The sequence below is a fragment of the Triturus cristatus genome, chromosome 2_2, assembly GCF_964204655.1.
Source record: "Triturus cristatus chromosome 2_2, aTriCri1.1, whole genome shotgun sequence".
NCBI classification, from domain to species: Eukaryota; Metazoa; Chordata; class Amphibia; order Caudata; family Salamandridae; genus Triturus; species Triturus cristatus.
The window spans coordinates 75,646,138-75,666,369 of NC_140582.1; the positions used below are offsets into that span (position 1 = coordinate 75,646,138).

General features: G+C 45.3%; 1 protein-coding gene across 1 annotated transcript in view; it reads left to right on the forward strand.

The window, feature by feature from the left end:
- LOC146861882 (uncharacterized) overlaps positions 1 to 15,332 on the forward strand; it is a 53,283-nt gene extending 37,951 nt beyond the window's left edge. The window contains exons 4-5 of the mRNA XM_085643042.1: positions 9,982 to 10,082; positions 14,628 to 15,332. Of these exons, the coding sequence (XP_085499168.1) occupies positions 9,982 to 10,082; positions 14,628 to 15,332 (806 nt within the window). The remainder of the gene's footprint in view (positions 1 to 9,981; positions 10,083 to 14,627) is intronic.
- Positions 15,333 to 20,232: the final 4,900 nt, after the last annotated feature.

Below are 20,232 nucleotides of genomic sequence, written 5' to 3' on the forward strand. Positions count from 1 at the left end.
CTTGCCACAGGTAATGACATGCATCACTTCCTGAGTATACAAGATTATTGCCATGCCGTAATCACCGTCAGTTAGGCAACCAATGAAGAGGGATTTTTTTCCCCGTTGCCCACTTTCCTCGGGTATTAGGTGCTTTTGATTGTACCCAAGTGGTATTTCAGCCACTTTTTCATGGTATACAACATTTCCGTAACAGACACTACTGGTAGGTATTCCATCCGCTCGAAAACCATCCGCAATGGCCGGGGTAGGTTCACTGATGTGTATGCTGCCTTTCCTGAGTGCGTATTGTACAGCTACGTTTTCCGACAGTTCGCTCCTGCACATCAGTGGTTTGCTGTGGATTTACGTTGTATGTGGCTACTAGGTAAGTTATACTACCTCACAAGGTGAATGCATGTACATCTTGGGACTAGCATCACAAACATAGTCACTCATAACTTTACTCCTTCACAATTCACAAACATAACTCTAACACTGAATGCTACAATGTATAGAAAGCCTACTACATCATCCAGGTAACCACACCAATATCATATGTCTTTGTTGCAGGTGTTAACCGGTGTGCCCTATTTTCCTATCTCCTTACCCCACCCAACCCCCAAACAAAGAGTCGCATGTCCCCAACACAGGTACAACAGGGCCCACATACATATGTGAGCCATCATTGAGCACACCTTTGCAGTCTTCAAATTGAACTTCATATTCCTGATGATTACATCATCCTTCAGATTCCTCATCTTTAGTATGACTCTCTAGTGTTTGCCAGGTGGTGCCACATGGCTCTAGCTATGAGGACATCTCCTGACAGCACATCACTAGAGTTTATTAGCACCCAGTTCATGCTTTTTGAGCATCATTAACGTGGTCTGAAGCTCTCTCTGGGTGTCTTGCAGACACATTCCTCAGCTTTCAGTCATGATCAGATCAAATGTCCCTGCAGACGGGCTCAAATATGTCTGTTTTTCCCACGACGTCTGTATATGGTGTTTGCGGTCAGGCCATGATGCACGGCCATCAACTCTTGCACTGCCATGCACATGAAGGCCATCATGGGCCAAGTTATTTGTGGGTACGACCCACCGGAAGACTTCCATGTAAACTTCTTCTTCCAAAAGTAACCTTCCATTGAATGTTCTCATAAAATTTCTTACCACAAAAGTACCATGAGAAGAAGACGTTTTCTTCTTCCTTGAAGTAGTGGTCCTGTTTACAGGGCTATTTGGAATATCTACAGGACTCTTCCTCAACACCAATCTCTTGTGACCGACCCTTCGATGCCTAAAACAGTGGGATCAGAGTTTTGCGATCCTTGAGTTTGAGTTTGAGTTTAAAACATTTGTAGAGCGCACGTACACCTGGCGGTTTCATGGCGCTTTGAGGTACTGGACCCGGGAGGATAAGGAGATCCGGGAGGAGGGGGAGAATATGATAGTTATAATGAGAAGGCTTTTGAAAAAAGGAAGGTTTTGAGCGCCTTTCGGAAATGCGAGTATTGAGTGGAAGATCTAAGGTGGACGGGGAGAGAGTTCCAGAAGGCAGGGGCAAGTGTGGAGAATTTCGAGCCCCCCCACTTTTTGCGCCTAAAGCGGGGAACTGTCAATAGATGTTGGGAGGATGAACGTAGTTCCCTGACGGGGGCGTAGGCTTTGATTTCAGAGGAGATGAAGGCAGGGGCTGCGCCGACCCGGGCCTGAAAGGTGATACATCCCATTTTGAACTGGGCTCGTTCTCGAATAGGGAGCCAGTGCAAGGACTTGAGAAGCGGCGTGACATGATGGAATTTGGCCAGGTTGTAGACCAGGCAGGCGGCCTGGTTTTGGACCAGCCGTAATCGTCGCATACTGTAGGCGGGCATGCCACAATATAGGGCGTTGCCATAGTCTATGCGGGAGATAACCATCGCCAGGACAATGAGTTTTAGGGCAGAAAAAGAAAAGAAACGGGAAGCTTTACGGATGGTGCGAAGTGAAAGAAAGGAGGAGGACACCACAGAACTAACCTGGGAGTGCAGGGTGAGTTGGTCATTCAGCTTGATCCCCAGAGTTCTCACAGAGGAAGAAGAAGAAGGGGGGGAACCTAGGGAGGGGGCCAGAAGAGAGAGGTCCAGGGACTGGAGCAACCACCTGTCAGAACCAGCTCGGTTTTGTCTGGATTTAACTTCAGGTGGTTGTAAATCATCCAGTCCCGGATAAAGATCATAACAGACTGGAACTTCACCATAGACTCTGGGGATGGGGACAAGGTAAAAATAAGCTGCAGGTCATCCGTGTAGTTGTAGACGGAGACCTCCATTTGCTGGAGGGCGAAAATGAGAGGGGCAATGTATAAATTAAATAAAAGGGGGGAGAGGGAGGAGCCCTGGGGGACCCCGCATTGTACTTTCCGGAAGTCCGCCGAGAAGTCGCCCAGGCGTACTGCCTGGGTGCGGTCCCTCAGGAAGGAGGACAGCCAGACCAAGGCTGAGCCTCCAATCCCCGCCGCTCTGACACGAGAGAGTAGGATGGAATAATCAACCGTGTCAAAAGCGGCGGAGAGGGCGAGGAGGACCAAGGCCTGGGGGTGGTTGGTGTCCATGCCCTCTCTGAGGTTGTCAAGGACCGATAGCACCACGGACTCCGTGGAGGGTGCGGGGCGGAATCCAGCCTGGCGGAGGGCTAATATCCCGTTCTCCTCCACAAAGGTACTCAGCGTTCTGGTAATATGGCGCTCCAGTACCTTCCCCAGAAAGGGCAATAATGAGATAGGGTGGTAGTTGACAAGAGCGGAGGGGTCAGCGCCCGGTTTTTTAAGGATAGGAACAATGGTGGCCGTTTTTAGAGAATGAATAACAATGCCCTGGGACAGTGAACTGTTGAGAAGTTTGAGAGGGGGCTGCACACAAACAGAGTAGATGTGCCTTAGGATGTGGGCAGGGCAGGGGTCCAGAGGTGAGCCTGATTTGACCATAGGGAGGAGGGAGAGAAAAGCCTCCTCTGTCAAAAGGGGGAAGGAGTCAAGGCGTGCCCCAACTGACGGACACTGGGGGTCGACAAAGGAAGGGGAGGGGGGAGGGATGTTTGCTTTGATGTTTGAGATTTTATCCAGGAAATAAGTGTTAAGAGAGTCGCATAAATCCTGGGAGGGAGATGGTTTAAGGGTGGCTCTGTCGGAGTAGGCAAGGTCGTGAACAATGGAGAAAATTTCTCTAGTCTGATTTTCGGCAGCCAGAATTTTTGAAGAGAAGTAGGCAGTCTTTGTAGCCAAAATAGATTTTTTTGTATTGGGACAGGAGGGTGGTATACTGGGTTTTGAGGTTAGGGCAGTAGTCTCGCCTCCAGGCCCGCTCGGCATGGCGCACAGTGAGTTTAAGGGCTTTGAGTTCCTCATTGAACCAACGGTTTGCGTCGTTCAGACGTCTGGAGGACACCCGCCTGAGGGGGGCGACAGAGTTGCAGCCTGACAGGAGCCAGGAGTTAATACAGTCGGCTTGTGTAGAAGATGACAGACCGCGTAGATCCGGTCTGGATGCGGAGAGTGTGGCGGAAAGGGCGGCCACATCCACCTGGCTCCAAGAGCGCGCCCAGATGTTTTTGGGGAGAGAGTGCTTAGTGACTGGGCTAAGGTGTAGGGAAAAGGATATCAAGAAGTGATCGGACCAGGTGCAGGGGGAGATGGACAAGGAAGCTATAGGACAATTAAGAGACCAAATCTGATCAAGGATGTGGCCCTGAATGTGGGTGGGGGAGTGAACGTGAGAGTCAAAGTTAAGGGAGCAAAGGGTGTCCGAGAATTCTTTAGAGGTCGCGCATTCTGCGGGGTCGGAGGGCCAAAAGTTAAAATCTCCTAGAACCAAAATGGAGGAGTTGTTGACCGCTAAGGTGGCCACTAGATCTTGGAAACCGGGAAGAAAAAGTTGAGAGGGTTGGGGGGGACGGTACATAAGCAAGCAGGTAAGTGGGACTCTGAAAGACGGTGAGCGGACGATCCTTCAGCCGACACTGGCAAGGCCTTCCCATTAGGGATGCTGAATCTTTGCAGAACGGCTCTGCATTTGCTGCAGGGGGCCTGTGCCTGCAGGTTTGGTGACATTGACCCCGACACGTTCCGAAGCCGAGCTTCCACAGGCTTTGACCCATTGCCTGTGGCATAGATGAAACCAGCTAGGACATCATCTGCACAGCCCTTCCTCAATACCGATTTAAAAGCAGAAGGCGATAACACCCTTGCAGTCAACTCTGGCACAGGATGAGGCAGAAAAACATCATCCATATGGCGAAAGAGAAGGTAAAGGCTAATTTCAATGAAAAACCCTATTGTGAACACCTGCCCAGGGCACTAAAATTCACTGGCTTGAAGGAGATTGTCAGTTTAGAGTCATGTGTCTTAGCCGTGCAAGATATGGTTTGTGTCTGAGGAGAGGATGATGACTCAGAGTCTGACCACCTCATGCCACCTTACAATATTGATCCTGGCCTCTACTTCAGTTTACAGAATACCACTGCCTAGATACTTCACCTGAAGGTGATATTTCCGCCTCCGCTGGCTCTGCTCTGGAGAAGGTTGCATATTTCACAGCAGTCATAGGAAGGCAGGGGAAGCCTTGGAACTGACCTAACCATCTGCAGAAGTAAAATCTAACATTCTGATGGAAATCCTATAGCCTTCTGTAGCAGTGGCTGAGCCCTTGCTTGTTCCTGTTAAGCCCCTTCTGCACCTGATCATGGCTACATCACCATTATCGGAGGATACTTGACCAAAACGTAATCCTCAGTGAATTGCGTTTATTCGGAAGATGAGTCCGATGTGTACCAGCGGTGTCCGCTGCGGATCTTCCTGACAGTGCACCAGGATCTGCACTGGTAGATGGGCAATAGCAACCTTCTAAGGGGTCACTTATTCAGCCCTCTGCAGGCTCAGACTAAGATGGTCACAGATGCCTCCTTGCGGGGCTGGGGTGCTCCTCTCTGCGCCATGATGGCACCAGTGCTTTAGTCCACATTGGGGCAGTACCTGCACAAAAACACTCTCAAGGTTCCCCGAAAACCATTCTTCCTTCCATCTCAGAGGGCAGTATTCAGATTCTATCAAACACCACCACCTTTATCCATCATATCAACTTACAGGATGGAATGGGGTCTTGAACCCTATGTTGAGAGGACACAGCAACGGGAACTCTGCCCAGTAGCTGCCATTTCTTGCAGGCATCCCTTAATGTGAAAGTGGATGCCCTCACTCATCTCTTACTGGAGGACCACACATGGGAACTTCACACCAAAGTGATGAACGTGATCTTCCCTTAACTGGAGTTTCCATTCATAGATGTCTTCACGATGGCCCAAAACAGGAAGTGTCCTTGGTTTTGTTGCATACATTTCTCTCAGACTGGCTCGGTTTCAGGCTTAGTTAGTCCAAGGGCCTGTTCGACATTTCCTATAATTCCTCTTCTGTCCAAAGTTCTACAGAAAGTGCCGGAGAATTGTGTCCGCTGATTATGATTGTTTCAGACTGTGGAGGATTTTTTGTCAGTCAGTACTTGACCTTCTCCCCCCTCCAGCACAGAGCAAACCTGCTGTAATAGCAGGATAGTTGGGTTCCCCACCCCATCCCAAAACGCTTTTGGTTGCATGCCTGGAGATTGAGCAGTGGCAGATAAAACCCTAGTGCTTTACTGATGAGGTTGGAAACTCCATCTTGGTGGTCAACAAGCCTGCGACCAAACCCATGTACACAGACCGATAGAACCAATTTATTCAACTGTGAGAGCCAGAAGGCATTAATCCCTTTATATCACACCTGGCCTTTGACTTGAGGTTTTCATTGTCTCTTTCACTGCAGGGTCTAGTGGTTGGAACAGTAAAAAGCTATCTGATAGCTTAGTCTGTGTTATGGTCCTTCTCCAGTAGCAATGGTCCAGCCCGGACTGCCATACCTGATTCCCTCAGAAAAGGAACAAAAAATATAGACCATTTTCGGGGGTAGTTTGGCCTCATCAACTGCAACTACAGACTAAGGCACAGTGAGCTTGGACCTATGACTGGGCATAACCGCAGACTAAGAGTGTCGCTCTGAAGAAAACAAAAAGTGATGAGAGGATTGATTCACTTAACTCTGCCACTGGGAATTACTCTGGGCCTCGTTCCAGCCCATCTCAGAATCAGCCACATGGGAATCAGCCTTGGTCCTGCTCCAACAGCAATAGTCCAACCCCAAGTCCAGGCCAGGTTCCCTCTGAATAGAAACAAAGGTACCGGTTTTGGCCTATTTGGGGCTTGTCAGTGGGTGCAGCTTACAGTGAGCACAGAACCCATGTCTAGGCATACCCTTGGCACTTGGTGTATTCCACTGATAAAAAACTGAAAAAGATGACATAGTGGGGAAAATAATTATGTACTCGATTGTGTCCTAAAGAAATTAGCAGTGACTGAGGTTAATTCAGGCAATTTACCAATCACTTTTTGCTGTCCCCAGTACGATGGCTGTGGACAGTGTCCAGGAAGTTTCTCCCTCAATCCAGATCTAGTTGTATATATTGAAGTTGATTTTGCTGTACACTTACAGGGTTCTGCCATGTGCCTGTTGTCTGTGGCCAGTCCCTATTGGTGCACCGATTGGAGCTGAAGAGGAGGTGGTGGGAGGAAGTGGGTGAGCTGAAGACACAGGCCCTACAAAGTAAGAGATATATTCATATAGGCTAGCATTTTAGGGACCTATTCAGTTACGATAAGTGTAGGTTGAGTACATTTTGTCTCAACATGTATCATAAGAATGAATGGTAGTGTTGGCTATGAGAAACATATACATGCAGTTTTGTGGAGTGTGGTTGTGGCAGTGATGTCAGTGTGGCACACCTCTGTAGGTGGTAGGAATGCGTTGAGATGCTGCACCTGGTTGTTGCCCTGCCAGAAAAGAGGCTACTGCTGATCCAGCTATTGCTATCAATGCACTTTGTGTTTTTACAGTCACCAAACCAAGTTAGAGTGCAAGAAGATTAGTATAATATATATACACGTTTGAGAGGGGGGTAAAGCTGCATGTGAGTGAGTGAGATATGTATCTGTTAGTGAGGGGTGGAGATAATTTGACGTGTGGGGAGTTGTACTGTTGCTGAACCATAGAGGAGTTTAGGTTCTTACCTAATCTGTTGTTGGGATTTCCAGGGACAGGCAAGTCAGGGTGCTTGGTGTAGATAATAACATTCATTGAGGGGCACCCAAGCCACACTAACAGTGAAGCTGAAGGCAGTGAGAGCACGATGGGTTAAAATACAGAGGTCAACATAGACAGACCTGGGGCACAATCAGACGATGGGTAAAGTGATTGCTTCTCCTCTCGGTGGAATACAGACAAGACCCCACAGGCAAGTCAGCATCATGTGCGGGCATCATATACAGCGGCTCTTCCTGCACGCCAATAATCTCCCCGGATCTAGCAAACCAATATATGTGTAGACTCCTCTCCTGCTCTAGTTGAGTTATTAACGTTTGTTTGTTTTGGTGATAAGAGGTATCATTGGCTATGTAACACTCCCTGATTCAATAATGCAGTCTTACAAATGTAAACCCACAAATGATCACTGGACTGGAATGTGTTAGCCCCGTGTACGGTGAGATATTATTTGAATGCAATATGAGGTAAAGATAAGCGATAATAGAACCTAAGAGAGAGAGGTAATTTACCAGTAATCCAATAACCAACTTATATGAATAGCTAAATCTAAAATGTGAAATGTTGTACAACGTAAACTGTTGAAATAACCAATGTGCGAGAATGCTATGGTGTAATGTAATGTACATAATCAAAGCGCCAATAAAGATACTTAAAAAAAAAACATTCATTGAGGGGCTGAGACTGAGACTGGATCCTGGTCTGCCTTCAGGAAGAGCCTTGCCACCTGTATCCTGGAAAACGTCGCCTTCATGCGCCTTGTCTAGTCTTGTATGTATGTATTTATGTATGTATATGGTATTTCTGTAGCTCAAACTTAGCTAAAAGACAAGCATAACATCAATGAATAATAAAAGAGTATGCTTGGTTGTGAATGGTTAATACATTGTGATTTAGTGTTCTTTAAAGAGTTGAGTTGTCAACTCTTTCCTAAATTGGAGCAGCATTGGTGCATTCCTAATGGTTACAGGAATGTTGTACCATATCTTGGGTGCACAGCTGGAAAATGCCTGTTCCTGTTCTTTTTTTACACTTCTTAGCCTGCAATCTGATGGTGTCCTGGCTGATGGGTGTGTCAAAAATCATCAAGATAGTGAGGTTCTCCACAAGATAAGCAGGGTGCTGGTTGTGATGGCTTTGTAAATAATGTAGCTAGTTTTAAAGATGGGGCAGGTTGGCAAGAGTACCTAATAGATTTCCATTAAGATGGGGGTAATGTGATCTGTTTTCTTTGGCCCATGGATGAGCCGTGCTGCAGCGTGTTGGATGTCCCTAAAAGGTGACAGTGTAGTGTCTGGGAGGCTGTGGAGTAGGGAATTACCACCATCTAATTGTGAGAATATGAGGGATTATATCGCAGTTCTAAAGTCGCTCTCTGTAAGAAACAGTTTGACTTTCTATATATTTGAGAGCTGTATGAGGCCGTCTTTGGGTTTTTTGGCAATGTGTTCCTTGCGGATGAGGTTGGTGTCCATGGTGAATCCAAGTGAATTGGCATTCGGTAAAAGTTGGGGTTCGAAGCTGTCATGGCCATGACATTGAGCCAGGTTTGTACAGTATCTTTTTTCTGTGGTTCTTGGCAAATAACAGGAATTCTTTCTTGGTTGGGTCGAGCTTCAGGTAGGCTCTGGACAAACAGGCTTGAATGATGTACAAGCAGTGTTTGAGATGTAGGAGGTCTGAAACAGAGGAGACCTGCTGTTTCTTTTGAGTTGCTCCACAGTGTGTACCTCCACCCCAATGCATTTACAGAGTCCTGCCACATGGAGACCTTCTCTACTTCTCTACTTCATTCGTTATGTATGAAGGTAGACCATGTAGCTCGAAGTAGTGATCAAGAACAAGGTTGGTCTCCTTAATGAAATTATTCTTCATCAGGAGTGGGGGGGACTGCATCCTTGATGCTGTAACAGGTCTCTTGATCTCTGGCAGACAGCAAAGTCATGTAATCCAAGGGGAAGAGTGCAGAGCCGAGGGTGTGGGTTGTATTAATGTGCTTGCAAGGATAATATTTGTCATGCATGTGAATTCAGCCAGGTCAATCCTTTTTTCCTATACATTTCCATACTGTGTTTTCTATAGTGGAGCCTGTAATTTCAGTCGCAAGAGTCTCCACTCCTCGTGTAAGGAATGGGGACTTATAATTCCTGTTACTGGAGGATATTTACACATGGAAATCGTGAATACCATCCAGGAATCAATCTCCACTCAGGTGTTGGTAGAAATCTACATACGCGGAGAGCTCCACACATAGATTTCCCTTCATGAATAGGGCACAGTGTTTCATAGCCTTTCAATCAATTCTTCAACTGATTTCTCCTTTCAAGGAAACTTTTTAGCCACCTAAAGTGGTACTTCTAATGGATCTTGTGATATCATTCTACCCTTCCATTTTAAGCTGTTTCTTAAATGGCTGACATGCACAGCAAGGCAAAATGGTACCTTCCTGAGGGTCAGAGAGGTGTACATTGCCATCATATACACCTGACCACGTTGCTCTATCATCAGCACTGCCTGATTCACGCTGGCAGCTTTTTTTACTGATTTCTTGCAGAGGCTCATGGGTATTCAGTCCTCCAGCTGATAGACGCTTGCCTCTGCCCAGTCTCATACTTGATGGCCCATTAACAGATGTCAGGATTATTTCCCTTACCAAGACCTCAGTCAAGAACTGAGTGGCTAAACCGTGGCACTTCAAACAAATTAAGGAATATGAGACCGTTCCTGTTAACAAATTATGATTTGAAATACATAGTATTATGGATAGGAAGGTTCTTCTAATGTTGAGGGTGACTTCATGTTTCGGACATTTTGATGATTTTGTTTTGCACATAGAACACAAAGACATCACACAGGTCATGCCATTTAATATTAAGGAAGATGGATTGACATACACTGTGGACCACCAGGACTTGGACTCCAGAAGAAACATTATTGTGCTTTACAAGCGAGTATAAAGAACTTTTCTTATAATGCTCTTCAGAAATTTGGTTTTGATGAACCTTTGTTGGTCCTTTGCTTGGAAGTGTTTTGATATGGACAATGCAGGTTATTGGCAATAGATTCATTCTGTGGTTACATTGTGAAATGTTATTAAATACTCCAAAATCTGCAGTGCTATTTGGCAACGTCTTATGTCCCATGCCCTACGAAACAGAGATTTGTATTCTAATTGATCTGATCAATTTTATACTCCGTTTTGTGATACATGTAACCAATTCCAAACGTTCCCTTTCCATTTTTGTATTATTTTGTAAGCCAGAATATGTGCAACATCTGACTGTTAACTAAAGTAAAATTGGCACTACAGGACTGTCCTAATGTTCTTTTCCTTTTATTATATACATTATTCCCATATCCATTTTATTGTTGGTTGGCAGAAATATTTTTAAAACAAAGTTTAATACCTGTGATTTTTAATATGCAATACAATATTTAATTTCACATACCGCTGATGTTATCCCATGCTCTTTCATTCATTTTTTGATTTTCCCGCTGAAATCTGGTATGCTCTTAATACAGGTTGACATGGCTAATGCCTTATATCTATCTGTGTTTCTGCCATCTTAATTTTCTTGTGGGTTTAAGGGCCTAAAAGCAAATTTTCTCATTGGTGAACTAAAAGAATAAAAGTAATTCCTATAAACGTTGTGGAGTAAAGTAGAAAAGATTGCATGTACCCTAAAGAAGACCTGTACTTTTAAGTAGGTGTAATGTATTAAATGCCGTGGTATTATGCTTCAGACATGGGCCCACTGTTTTCACTGTGACCCAAATTAGCACTCCTGTGTGGATAGTTAAGATGAGGGATATACCATAAGCAATACAATTTTAAAACCAACACAGACAACAGCGGTCTTGGAACCACACACAAGGCCTTTTTTTATATGGTGTTATAAAGGAGACCCATTCGAGGCTTTGCCATTTTCGAAATTCTACAAAAAAGAGTATAATGCATTTTCTATCAGGAAAGGAGTATAATGGATTGTCTATCAGGAGTGGGATTCCTTGGTGACTTTCTTCTTAGTTATGCAAAGTATTACAAGCAGTTGTGGTGATTAACTGAATCACGTATACAATTCAATGTAAAAATAGGTTCTTATGGGTATGGCCAGCGAGTGAGGTAATACGAAGTGAGGCACAGGAACTTAGCATGATTCTTCAAGTAAGCCACCCTAAATGGTTGAGATGAGGTGAATGTATATGAAAGGGGAACTAATTCTGTATCAGATACTTCCTCCAGGACAGCAGGGTCTATAGTGGTCTTCAGAGGCCGCACAACCGGAAGATATACCATGACCTACCCAGAAGTCGAATACGGGCTTCGATGTGGAAGAAGCGAAGGCTCTGGAACATTATCTAGATCACAATGTGTGGACAGTGCTGGCTGGAGCCCTCGGGACCACCTGCAAGGAAATTAGGTTTGAACCTTTCTCCCACATGTGGGAGAGGTGGCTCATGAAAACCTAAGGATAGAGAAAGGCTGCCATAGTCTGGAATGCTTGGAAGGGGAGGTCGGTACAGCTCTACCAACAAACTTGAAGACCAACGCGAGAGATAGCAGTGAACCTGGGACGAAATGAGCATATAAGAATAGTATCTAATTTGCCTAGTTACACAAACAACACCAGAGGCAAGGTGAATGCTGATATGAGGGAGTGACAAAGAGCTTAGTGTGCAGACAGACCTTCCCAGTCTTTTCCGCTCCCAGGTGAGAGATTGCCCTTTTTTGATTGGGACAACTGTGCAAAAAGGAGGGTCCTTATTATCTAACCCAGCTGAAGGCTGCGGTCTGGGCTCTGCATTTCCAAGCACGTGGGGCAAGAAGCATCTCTGAGGCAAGGGTAAATTGGAGGAAGGTTCCTACTGCTCCCTACCATACTACACGTGTATCACGAGGTGGGTGTGGGGGTGGTGCCACATAAATAATCAGGCTTGGATCGCTCATTACTAACACCTAATCATGACATGGACACCAACCCCGAGGGACCCTCTTCCCTGCCTCAACAACGAATACATGGGCAGGTTCGGCTGTAGTTTCATATGATCACTGCAGCAGGGATGAGGTGGTAGTGCTGAGAACACAAATCTCAAGGGCCGAGAGGGCAAGGAAAAAAAATACAGCCTCTATGAGATTGGGGTAAACACTGTAAAATTAGTTATCCCATTAAAGACAAACTGTTGAAGTTTAATTGAGAGGTAGGGTATGTGCATGTGGCTCAGGGGAAATGGCTATATTTGTTGTCATGTCAGTAAGCACATGAGAATAATGGCATTGGAGCCATAAGTGAACAGGCTAAGATCCTTGGGGCACAAGGAACTACAGCAAAGTGCTGAGCGGAGAACCCTGGATAAGAATTGCATTAAGACTTCCATTACAGGTACCATCCAGAACAGTGAGAACACAGCCAATGGCCACGAAAAGATGGATAGGCTCAAGAACACTGTATATGGGGAAAATAGGTGCAAAATAAAGAGATTGAAACTCAAAAAGAGGTGGCTAATGAAAGAGTACATGTGAATCTGGAGATTATAATTGGAGAGCTCAACATAGCCCTCAAAGATGTACTGGACTTCATGAAAGAGTGGAACAGAAAGACAGCAAACTGGAAAGATAAAGACAATGTGAAAATGTATAAGAATTGAACATTGGGAATGAGGACAGAGTGAAAAACTGAATGACATCCATGACCAAAATGTACTCCTAGACAAGGCATGACTCCATTTGGACAAGGCATGAATCCATCAACAGAAACAGAACAAACAACTTAAGGGCCAATAGGAGGACAAAGGGAACTAGATGAGGAGGAAAAAAATATCCAAATATCGTGCATTGATGAAAACGATGAAGTAGACATGCAAGTGGGGAACCTTGTGAAAAATGTGCTGGTCATGGTGCAGGCCCTACAAGACACCAGGGGCTGTATTATGTTTCAGGCGCACTGTTAATGTTTGCGCCCAGTGCACCTTTAAACAGGAGCCCTGGGTGCAAACATGAACAGTGCGTCAGATTACAAAGAATGTGCTGCCCTCATGGTATCTGCGAACTCAGGGCTGCTCTGGGGGCATCACATTCATTGAAATACAGAGCAGCTGCCTGTAATCAGCCGCTTTGTTTTTCACAATGCAAGTTCCACCCACCGCCACTTTAATGAGGGGACAGAGATAGCCCCTGCAAGCGGGTGCAGTGAGTGACTGCACCAGCCTGCAAAGGGATGTCTGGGAGGTCAATGGGACCCCTTTTGTCCCCTCCCAATGTCTGCCCTCAGAGGGTGCACTGTCAGTGCGTTTCCTGATGGCTTCTTTGACTTTGCACCCACATCTATAATACGGCATTGGCGCAGAAGGAGAGAGATTCCCTCATATGGATGGGGCCACATCCCCGTGCAAAAGGGGGACTACCCTTTCGAGATAGCACTGGTGCTACATGTGCACCAAGGATATCAGTATTATATAAGGGGCCACACAAACCTCTGCGGCCGTCTGCAATACCAAAGTGCCGTGGGGGCGTACAACGTGAGCGCACATGCCTAATGCACCCTCAGGGCCCTTTCTGAAATACAACCTGGGGAGACTGCGCTTGATGTAAGCATAGAGGACAGGAAGATGAGGCACACAGCTCCATCTCTCACAAGACTCCGAATCTGGATGAACGAACAAAGATCAGAATGAGTTTGAAAATATTCTAGAGGCCTATTCAACCCTAGAGAAATGAGTATGCTATCCCCAAAAGAGCAGTTTCAGCTCATACACTTTCGATCCACAGAATGAACAAATCAAACTTACGGGCAGGTTTCTCCTAGAGTGTGAGACATATTGAGCTAGAAGAAGAGAAGCAAAGCAAAGAAGAATACTCCTGGATCTCCTTGTGATACCTTCAGAGTTATAACCAAAGTGTGGCCCTAGGAGGAAATCATCAAAGCGATGATGGTTTATTCCAAATTATGAAAGAGTGTGTCTTGTTACCAATATATAGCTCTGCTAACAGTTGTGGGTGGAGGACTGTTTAAGGTTTCGTTTTAAAGAAGGTTTGCATCACCTCCTGCGGTGGCGCTAAAGAGTCTGCAGGTTAAAACAAAATGAATTATTTTCAATGAGTGTGATAAGTTTATTCAAAATGTATCAGTGTGCATTTAAAAAAATACATTAATGCGAATACTGCATACTGAAAGAGATCTGCAGCTGTTTAGGGAAATGTGGTTGTATTCATAGATAATACTTTCAAATGAGTAGTCCTACAAGAATGTTGATGGAGTTTTAATTGCATTGCATGCTGGAGACTAAGGTCTCCCATGTTTCTATGTAGGGTGTGTGATTTCTTATTATGGCTGTTGAATCTACATCTACTGTTCTGTGGTATGCAATAACCGGAGACCTGGGTTATCAAATAGGAGTTTATGTAAAATTCTTCAAATTAGCTTGGAATATAATATTGTTTTTTGTCTCTGTTTATGGTTTTGTTTATAAGTTGGAAATAAAAGATTTATCTTTCCTTTTATCCAACAGATGATCGTACTATAAGAAAAAAAAGGAAGTATACAAGAAGAACACCATTACACAAAGCTCCATTGAGAAAAGGCAAATCTAAGGCATGCCTGAGCTCTGAGAAGGAAACATACTCTGACAAACTCTTGTGGCCAGAAAATAGTCTAGACACAGAAATAGGAAAAAATACGCAGTGTGACAGTAGTTTTTTTAATGAGGCACATTCCAGTTTCTACCAGGCAATTGAAAATGAACATTTAAGTGATATGAGGAAAAGAAAGCGTATTAAATGTCGCCAAATTGTGAGGCAATATAAAAGTACAGTATGTGAACAAAGTGTCAGTTTTAAGGTGCTTCCTACTGAGAATTCTGGATCAAACTCACAACCTGGAGAAATCTGTTCAAAGAAGAAGATCCATTATAAAAGTACAGAATATGACGAAACCTTTGATCCAATGACCAATAAACTTGGTCATGAAAGAACTGTTATTGCTGAAAAACTGTATACCTGTTTTAGATGTCATAAACGATTCAGCCAGATGGCAAGCCTCATAAGTCACCAGAAAATACACAGTCAGGAGAAACCTTATAAATGTACAGAATGTGAGAAAAGCTTCAATCGTAATGACAATCTTATTAGACACCAGAGGTCACATATGAGAGACTATCACACCACAGAAATACGAGGTACAGCAATATGACACTTTCCAAGCTGCAAAACTATCATATTTTGGACTTTTACCAGTGTTCATAAAGCTGTATTTTATTTGTGGAAATATAAGACATTATCCTAACACAACTCCACTGTAGATGCTGTGATGTTGAAATGTTAAAGATGGTTAATACTTTCGTTTTTTGGATTGCACTGTTTTATAGCATACTTGTCCCGGACTGGAACATAAGCGGATACCACCCTGAAGAGAAGGCGCAGTGATGTTTTTTAAAGAAACTGTAGCCCAAAGATTTGCGTATAAACATTTGCTTAACTTGAGGGGTGCACCAATGTGGGTTTGTGCCTGGTAGGAATACGGTGCTGAATATCAGACGCCTACACCAAATTATGCTGGGCACACTTGGCACGGGTACTACGGAGGGTTGCATCTCGCTTGATCTGCGTCAGGCGTTTGACCTGTTGCACTGGGACTATATGTTCTATGCCCTCTCACGGTTTGGCATACTGGAAGAGTACATGCATGGGTGCGATTATTATACACGGACCCTACTGCACGGGCGTGTACGGGACAACATATATCACAGCCATATACTGTGGCCCACGGCACTCGTCAGGGGTGCCCATTGTCACTGCTATTATTTATCTTGGCGCTGGAACCGCTGCTGCATAGACTCCGTTCCGACTCAGGCTGCAGGGGGATATTGCGAGGCCATACGTCTCATGTGGTCTCCGCTTACGCGGACGACCTCATTCTCTATATCAGAGACATGGACGGGGACCTTCCACCTTTGTGACCTTCCAGGAACTTTCTGGATTGGCTATCAATACTACCAAGTCTTATGCCTATTACTTTGATGGTCCTGCACGTGAAGGACAGTACACGTTCAGCCCCTGGACCTTCCATATAGCGCATGACACCTTCCAATACCTCAGAATACAGGTATACCACGAGGCTGCGGATCTCCTGGATGGCAATTTGACACGCGCAATCACTGCTCTTAAATCCCAAGTTAAATTCTGGACCTCGTTGCCCCTATCAGTGGCGGGCCGTGTAGCTTTACTATTTCACCAACCTGCCCATACTAGTGCCTACGGGGACCTTCAAATCCTTGAACTCTTTATTGATAGAGCTGATCTGGGGGGCAGGACGCAGATGTATAAGCCTGGCAAAGTTGCAATTGAGTACGACACAGGGGAAACTGGGAGTGCCAGACTTGCGAGCGTACTGTTACGCTAGCCAGCTGCAATGGCTGGTGTACTGGTTGGCAGGAAGTACCTTGCAGGAATTGGACATGTCACAGCAAGATAGGAATAAAGGAGTCATCCACAGACTATTGCTACCCCAGGCCTTGATTCCGGTGTCAGCGCCCCACCTACTGCGAATAGCCATTTCCTACTGGAGAAACGCAGTGAGTTACACTGGTAGGACCCCACCATACGCTCCCACCATTCCGCTACTGGGGTCCCCACATGTGCTGGAGTGGTCCCTAGCCGAGCTCTACGGGCATGGTCAGAAGTGGGCATCACCACCGTGGGGGCGTCTTTCTCTGAGGGTATCCTAATGCCACACGACATATTTGTGCGCGAACATGCTGCCCCCAACACACTGTTCCTATTACATGCACATATCTCCAGGTTTATACGCAATACATGGTCGCCAGAGGGCACCGAACCCGCCACAAATTAGCTGCTCACCATGCAATATCTAATGGGTAATGGCGCACGACTGACGAAATGGTTAACTTACCGGGTCAGAAACTGAAACAGCAATCTCACTACGCTCACTACGCGATAAATGGGAAAGAGACATAGGTCGTCCATTCACAGACAAGGAATGGGAAACTGTACGGAGCTTCCCCAAGAAAGTGTCTCGTAACCCTAAGTTTAAATTTATCTAATTGATGCTACTCCACAGAGCCTATCTGATCCTGCGTAGACTGTGCACTATGTTTCCCAGTGCCAGCGACGCATGCCGCGCTGCTAGGCACCCAATACGGGACTGATACATATGGTATGGGGCTGTCCGAGACTGAGGCACTACTGGATGACTGTAAGCAAGATACTGTAGGACATTGCCCCACTGCGCAGTAACGACACGTTGGAATATTGCATACTGGGACTAGGCCCCCGGGGGAAAAAGAGCAGCTCTATATACAGGTTTGCTAACCTTGCACTCCTCCTGGCTAAAAGGACGATAACCACAAGGTGGAAGGCCGCTAGAGCTCCGTCCCTGCAGGATTGGCACGCGGAGGTGATTCAGTAGGGTAGGGCGGAAGGGGCTGAACTGCAAAGGGAGGAATATAGAGGCCTACGTAAAACACCGATATCAACAGACTGGAACACAATGATGGAAGAATATGCGGTGGTGGATATATTATCCTATTGAGGAGCCATGTTGGTGTCTACCCAGGCTTCAGACCGGTGGTTAGAGGTTGCACAGACCCCTTGCGTTACCGGAGGGTATATCCGACACTACAGCAGGGTTACAGGATACACACGGAACGGAACATGGAGCCAGGGTACACGGAGGTTTGTGTACTGGGCATGCGAATGTGTTATTATTGGCAATTGTTGGCCGGGCTTGCAGGGGGTGGAGGGGTGGGTAGTTTTTGTTTCATAGAAGGGTATAGTTTTGAGCAAAATGTTACACTGTAAAACCAAAAATGACGTATTGAGTATTCAGATGCTGGAGATTGTGTTGTACATTTATATAAAGTTTGCAGATAAGGACTCATTCCACGGATCCTAGACTTTATGCACTGAAATTGAAGTCCTCACCTAGGTACTCTAAAAATGACTGTGTATTCCTTTGACTTGCTGTAATTCTATGTAACCAGTGCTCGACACGAGAATGTCAATGCCTCGCAATTTGATGTCTGGATATTTGCTGTGGAAAGTCAATAAAAATACATTAAAAAAAAACTAAAAAAAACTTGAGGGGTGCACAACTTGTCTTTTGTCCTCATTTGAGACTAGGTTTGGAGTACTAACCCTTTGTTTGCCAGTAAGTCTGTTTTGGCACTGTTTCTACCGCTACAATACTCTCCTGACTACACAACAACTTTGGTCATTTCACAGTTTTTCTGCATGAGGTATTTGTCAAAATATGTGGTATTGTTTAAGGAAGGTGAGAAGAGTCAAAACTTTAAATGGCAGCTTACTTTTAAGAAAGAACGTAGTTGAAGAGGAGACTGAAATGTTATCAACATGTCTAATATTCCCTCCAGGGCATGCCAACAAGCTATAGCTGCAAACAAGTGTTGTCTAGTATGATAGAATTCCACCTATATATTCTCAAAACCAAACATCTGAGACATTGGTATTGCCAACCAATTTCCATGTACTAAAGTGCTTGAGATGTTTCAGTACCTCCAGTTTTGAGCCATTCCGTTGCAATGCATCTGATGAGCTAGCTTGTTAGCCCAGTAGTGTAAGAAATTAGATTATTAGTTGTAAATGATGTGAGTCTTTAACAAGCAATAACTCCACATGTTTCTCTTTACTGGGAACCAAGTACCTCATTGTAGCACTTGACTGTCTTAGTGTAGCGAAGCCGAGCAGTCCACGGCCTTCTTGAGGGAGGTAGTGTGGGGAAGCAACTCCAGTGTCCCTGGATTACAACAACAACACTCAAATTATCGTCCAGTCAGTGTTTTTTCTTTTAAAAAGGAAAATTACTTTTATTACACTTGGGCTACTACTTACTATGCATTAAATAAAAAAATGTGTACAATCCGGTAGAAGGAAATACCTTTGGTGAAACCCTCATATCACGTTACACGCCTAGTGGGTCCTGCACCCTATATCCACAATACCCCCACTTGTACTAGTTACACAATCACATTATAAAGGGGGATCAGTAAGAAAGTCCTACTGACTCTATTCAGAGTGTCACCACAATAATAAAATTCAGAAAACATGTTATAATTCACCATTGTCACGCCACTGAAATCAATAGGGATGGTACCAACATTCAGTACTGTTCACTAAACCTTGCATTGTTAAACATTAACATTGTCAATTAGGCACTGAATTGACTTGTATTTCTGCTTTTATTATGCTGCTACAGCAACTTAACGACCAACACACAGGTGTCCCTACACTCCAGAACACAAAAGCTCCAGCTCCAGGAGTGCTAAATAAATGAAGGGAGGGGGCGAGACCAACCAGGCCAAGATGGTGGACGCTCTCACCAGCGCTCCCAGCCATCCTGCACCGGCAAGCCACCAGCCTCAGTGCAGGCGACACTTGGGGGAGCACTCACCCTCCTAGCAGTGTCCTGAAGACACAGGGGAGTCTCGGAAGCGACCCAGACCCCACTGCTTACTGCCAAAGCCTGTATTCCTCCTCGACAGCGTGCGAAGGGGACAGGGCCCGATCCACCTGAGCGGCTCGGAGGTTTCTTCATCTGCGGGCCTTGGGAACACGCAGGTGGGAAGCAGTGGCATCCCCTGCTAGCCAAGGACTCCGCCCACTGAATTACCCTCTGGTGGCGTGGGGAGGCCCCAGACAGGCACCGCTCTCACCTCTGGCCACCATTCCAGCAGTCAGCTCTGACTGCGCACGCAGCCTCCTGCCTTGACATCGGGAGGCAGGGCCCTCTTCTTCCAAAACAAGAATGGGTGTGGCTCTAGTCAGCAAGGCTGAGCCAATGAACAAATAGAACTACCACGAGTGCCAATGCTGACAAATAATTGAGCTATTTGACCGTAGAAGAAAAGAAAAACAACTACAGGCGCACTAATTAATAGTATTTAATCGCAAAAGATCTATTTTTTACACAGTGAATTAATTATCACGAGAATATAATCTGGACACACAAACATAATGACAACTGATGTACACATAAGAAAAAGAATTAAGGACAACAATAAGTACATTCAAAACAAAACTGGAACTCTACTGACTTAATGGCAAAGGTACAATTC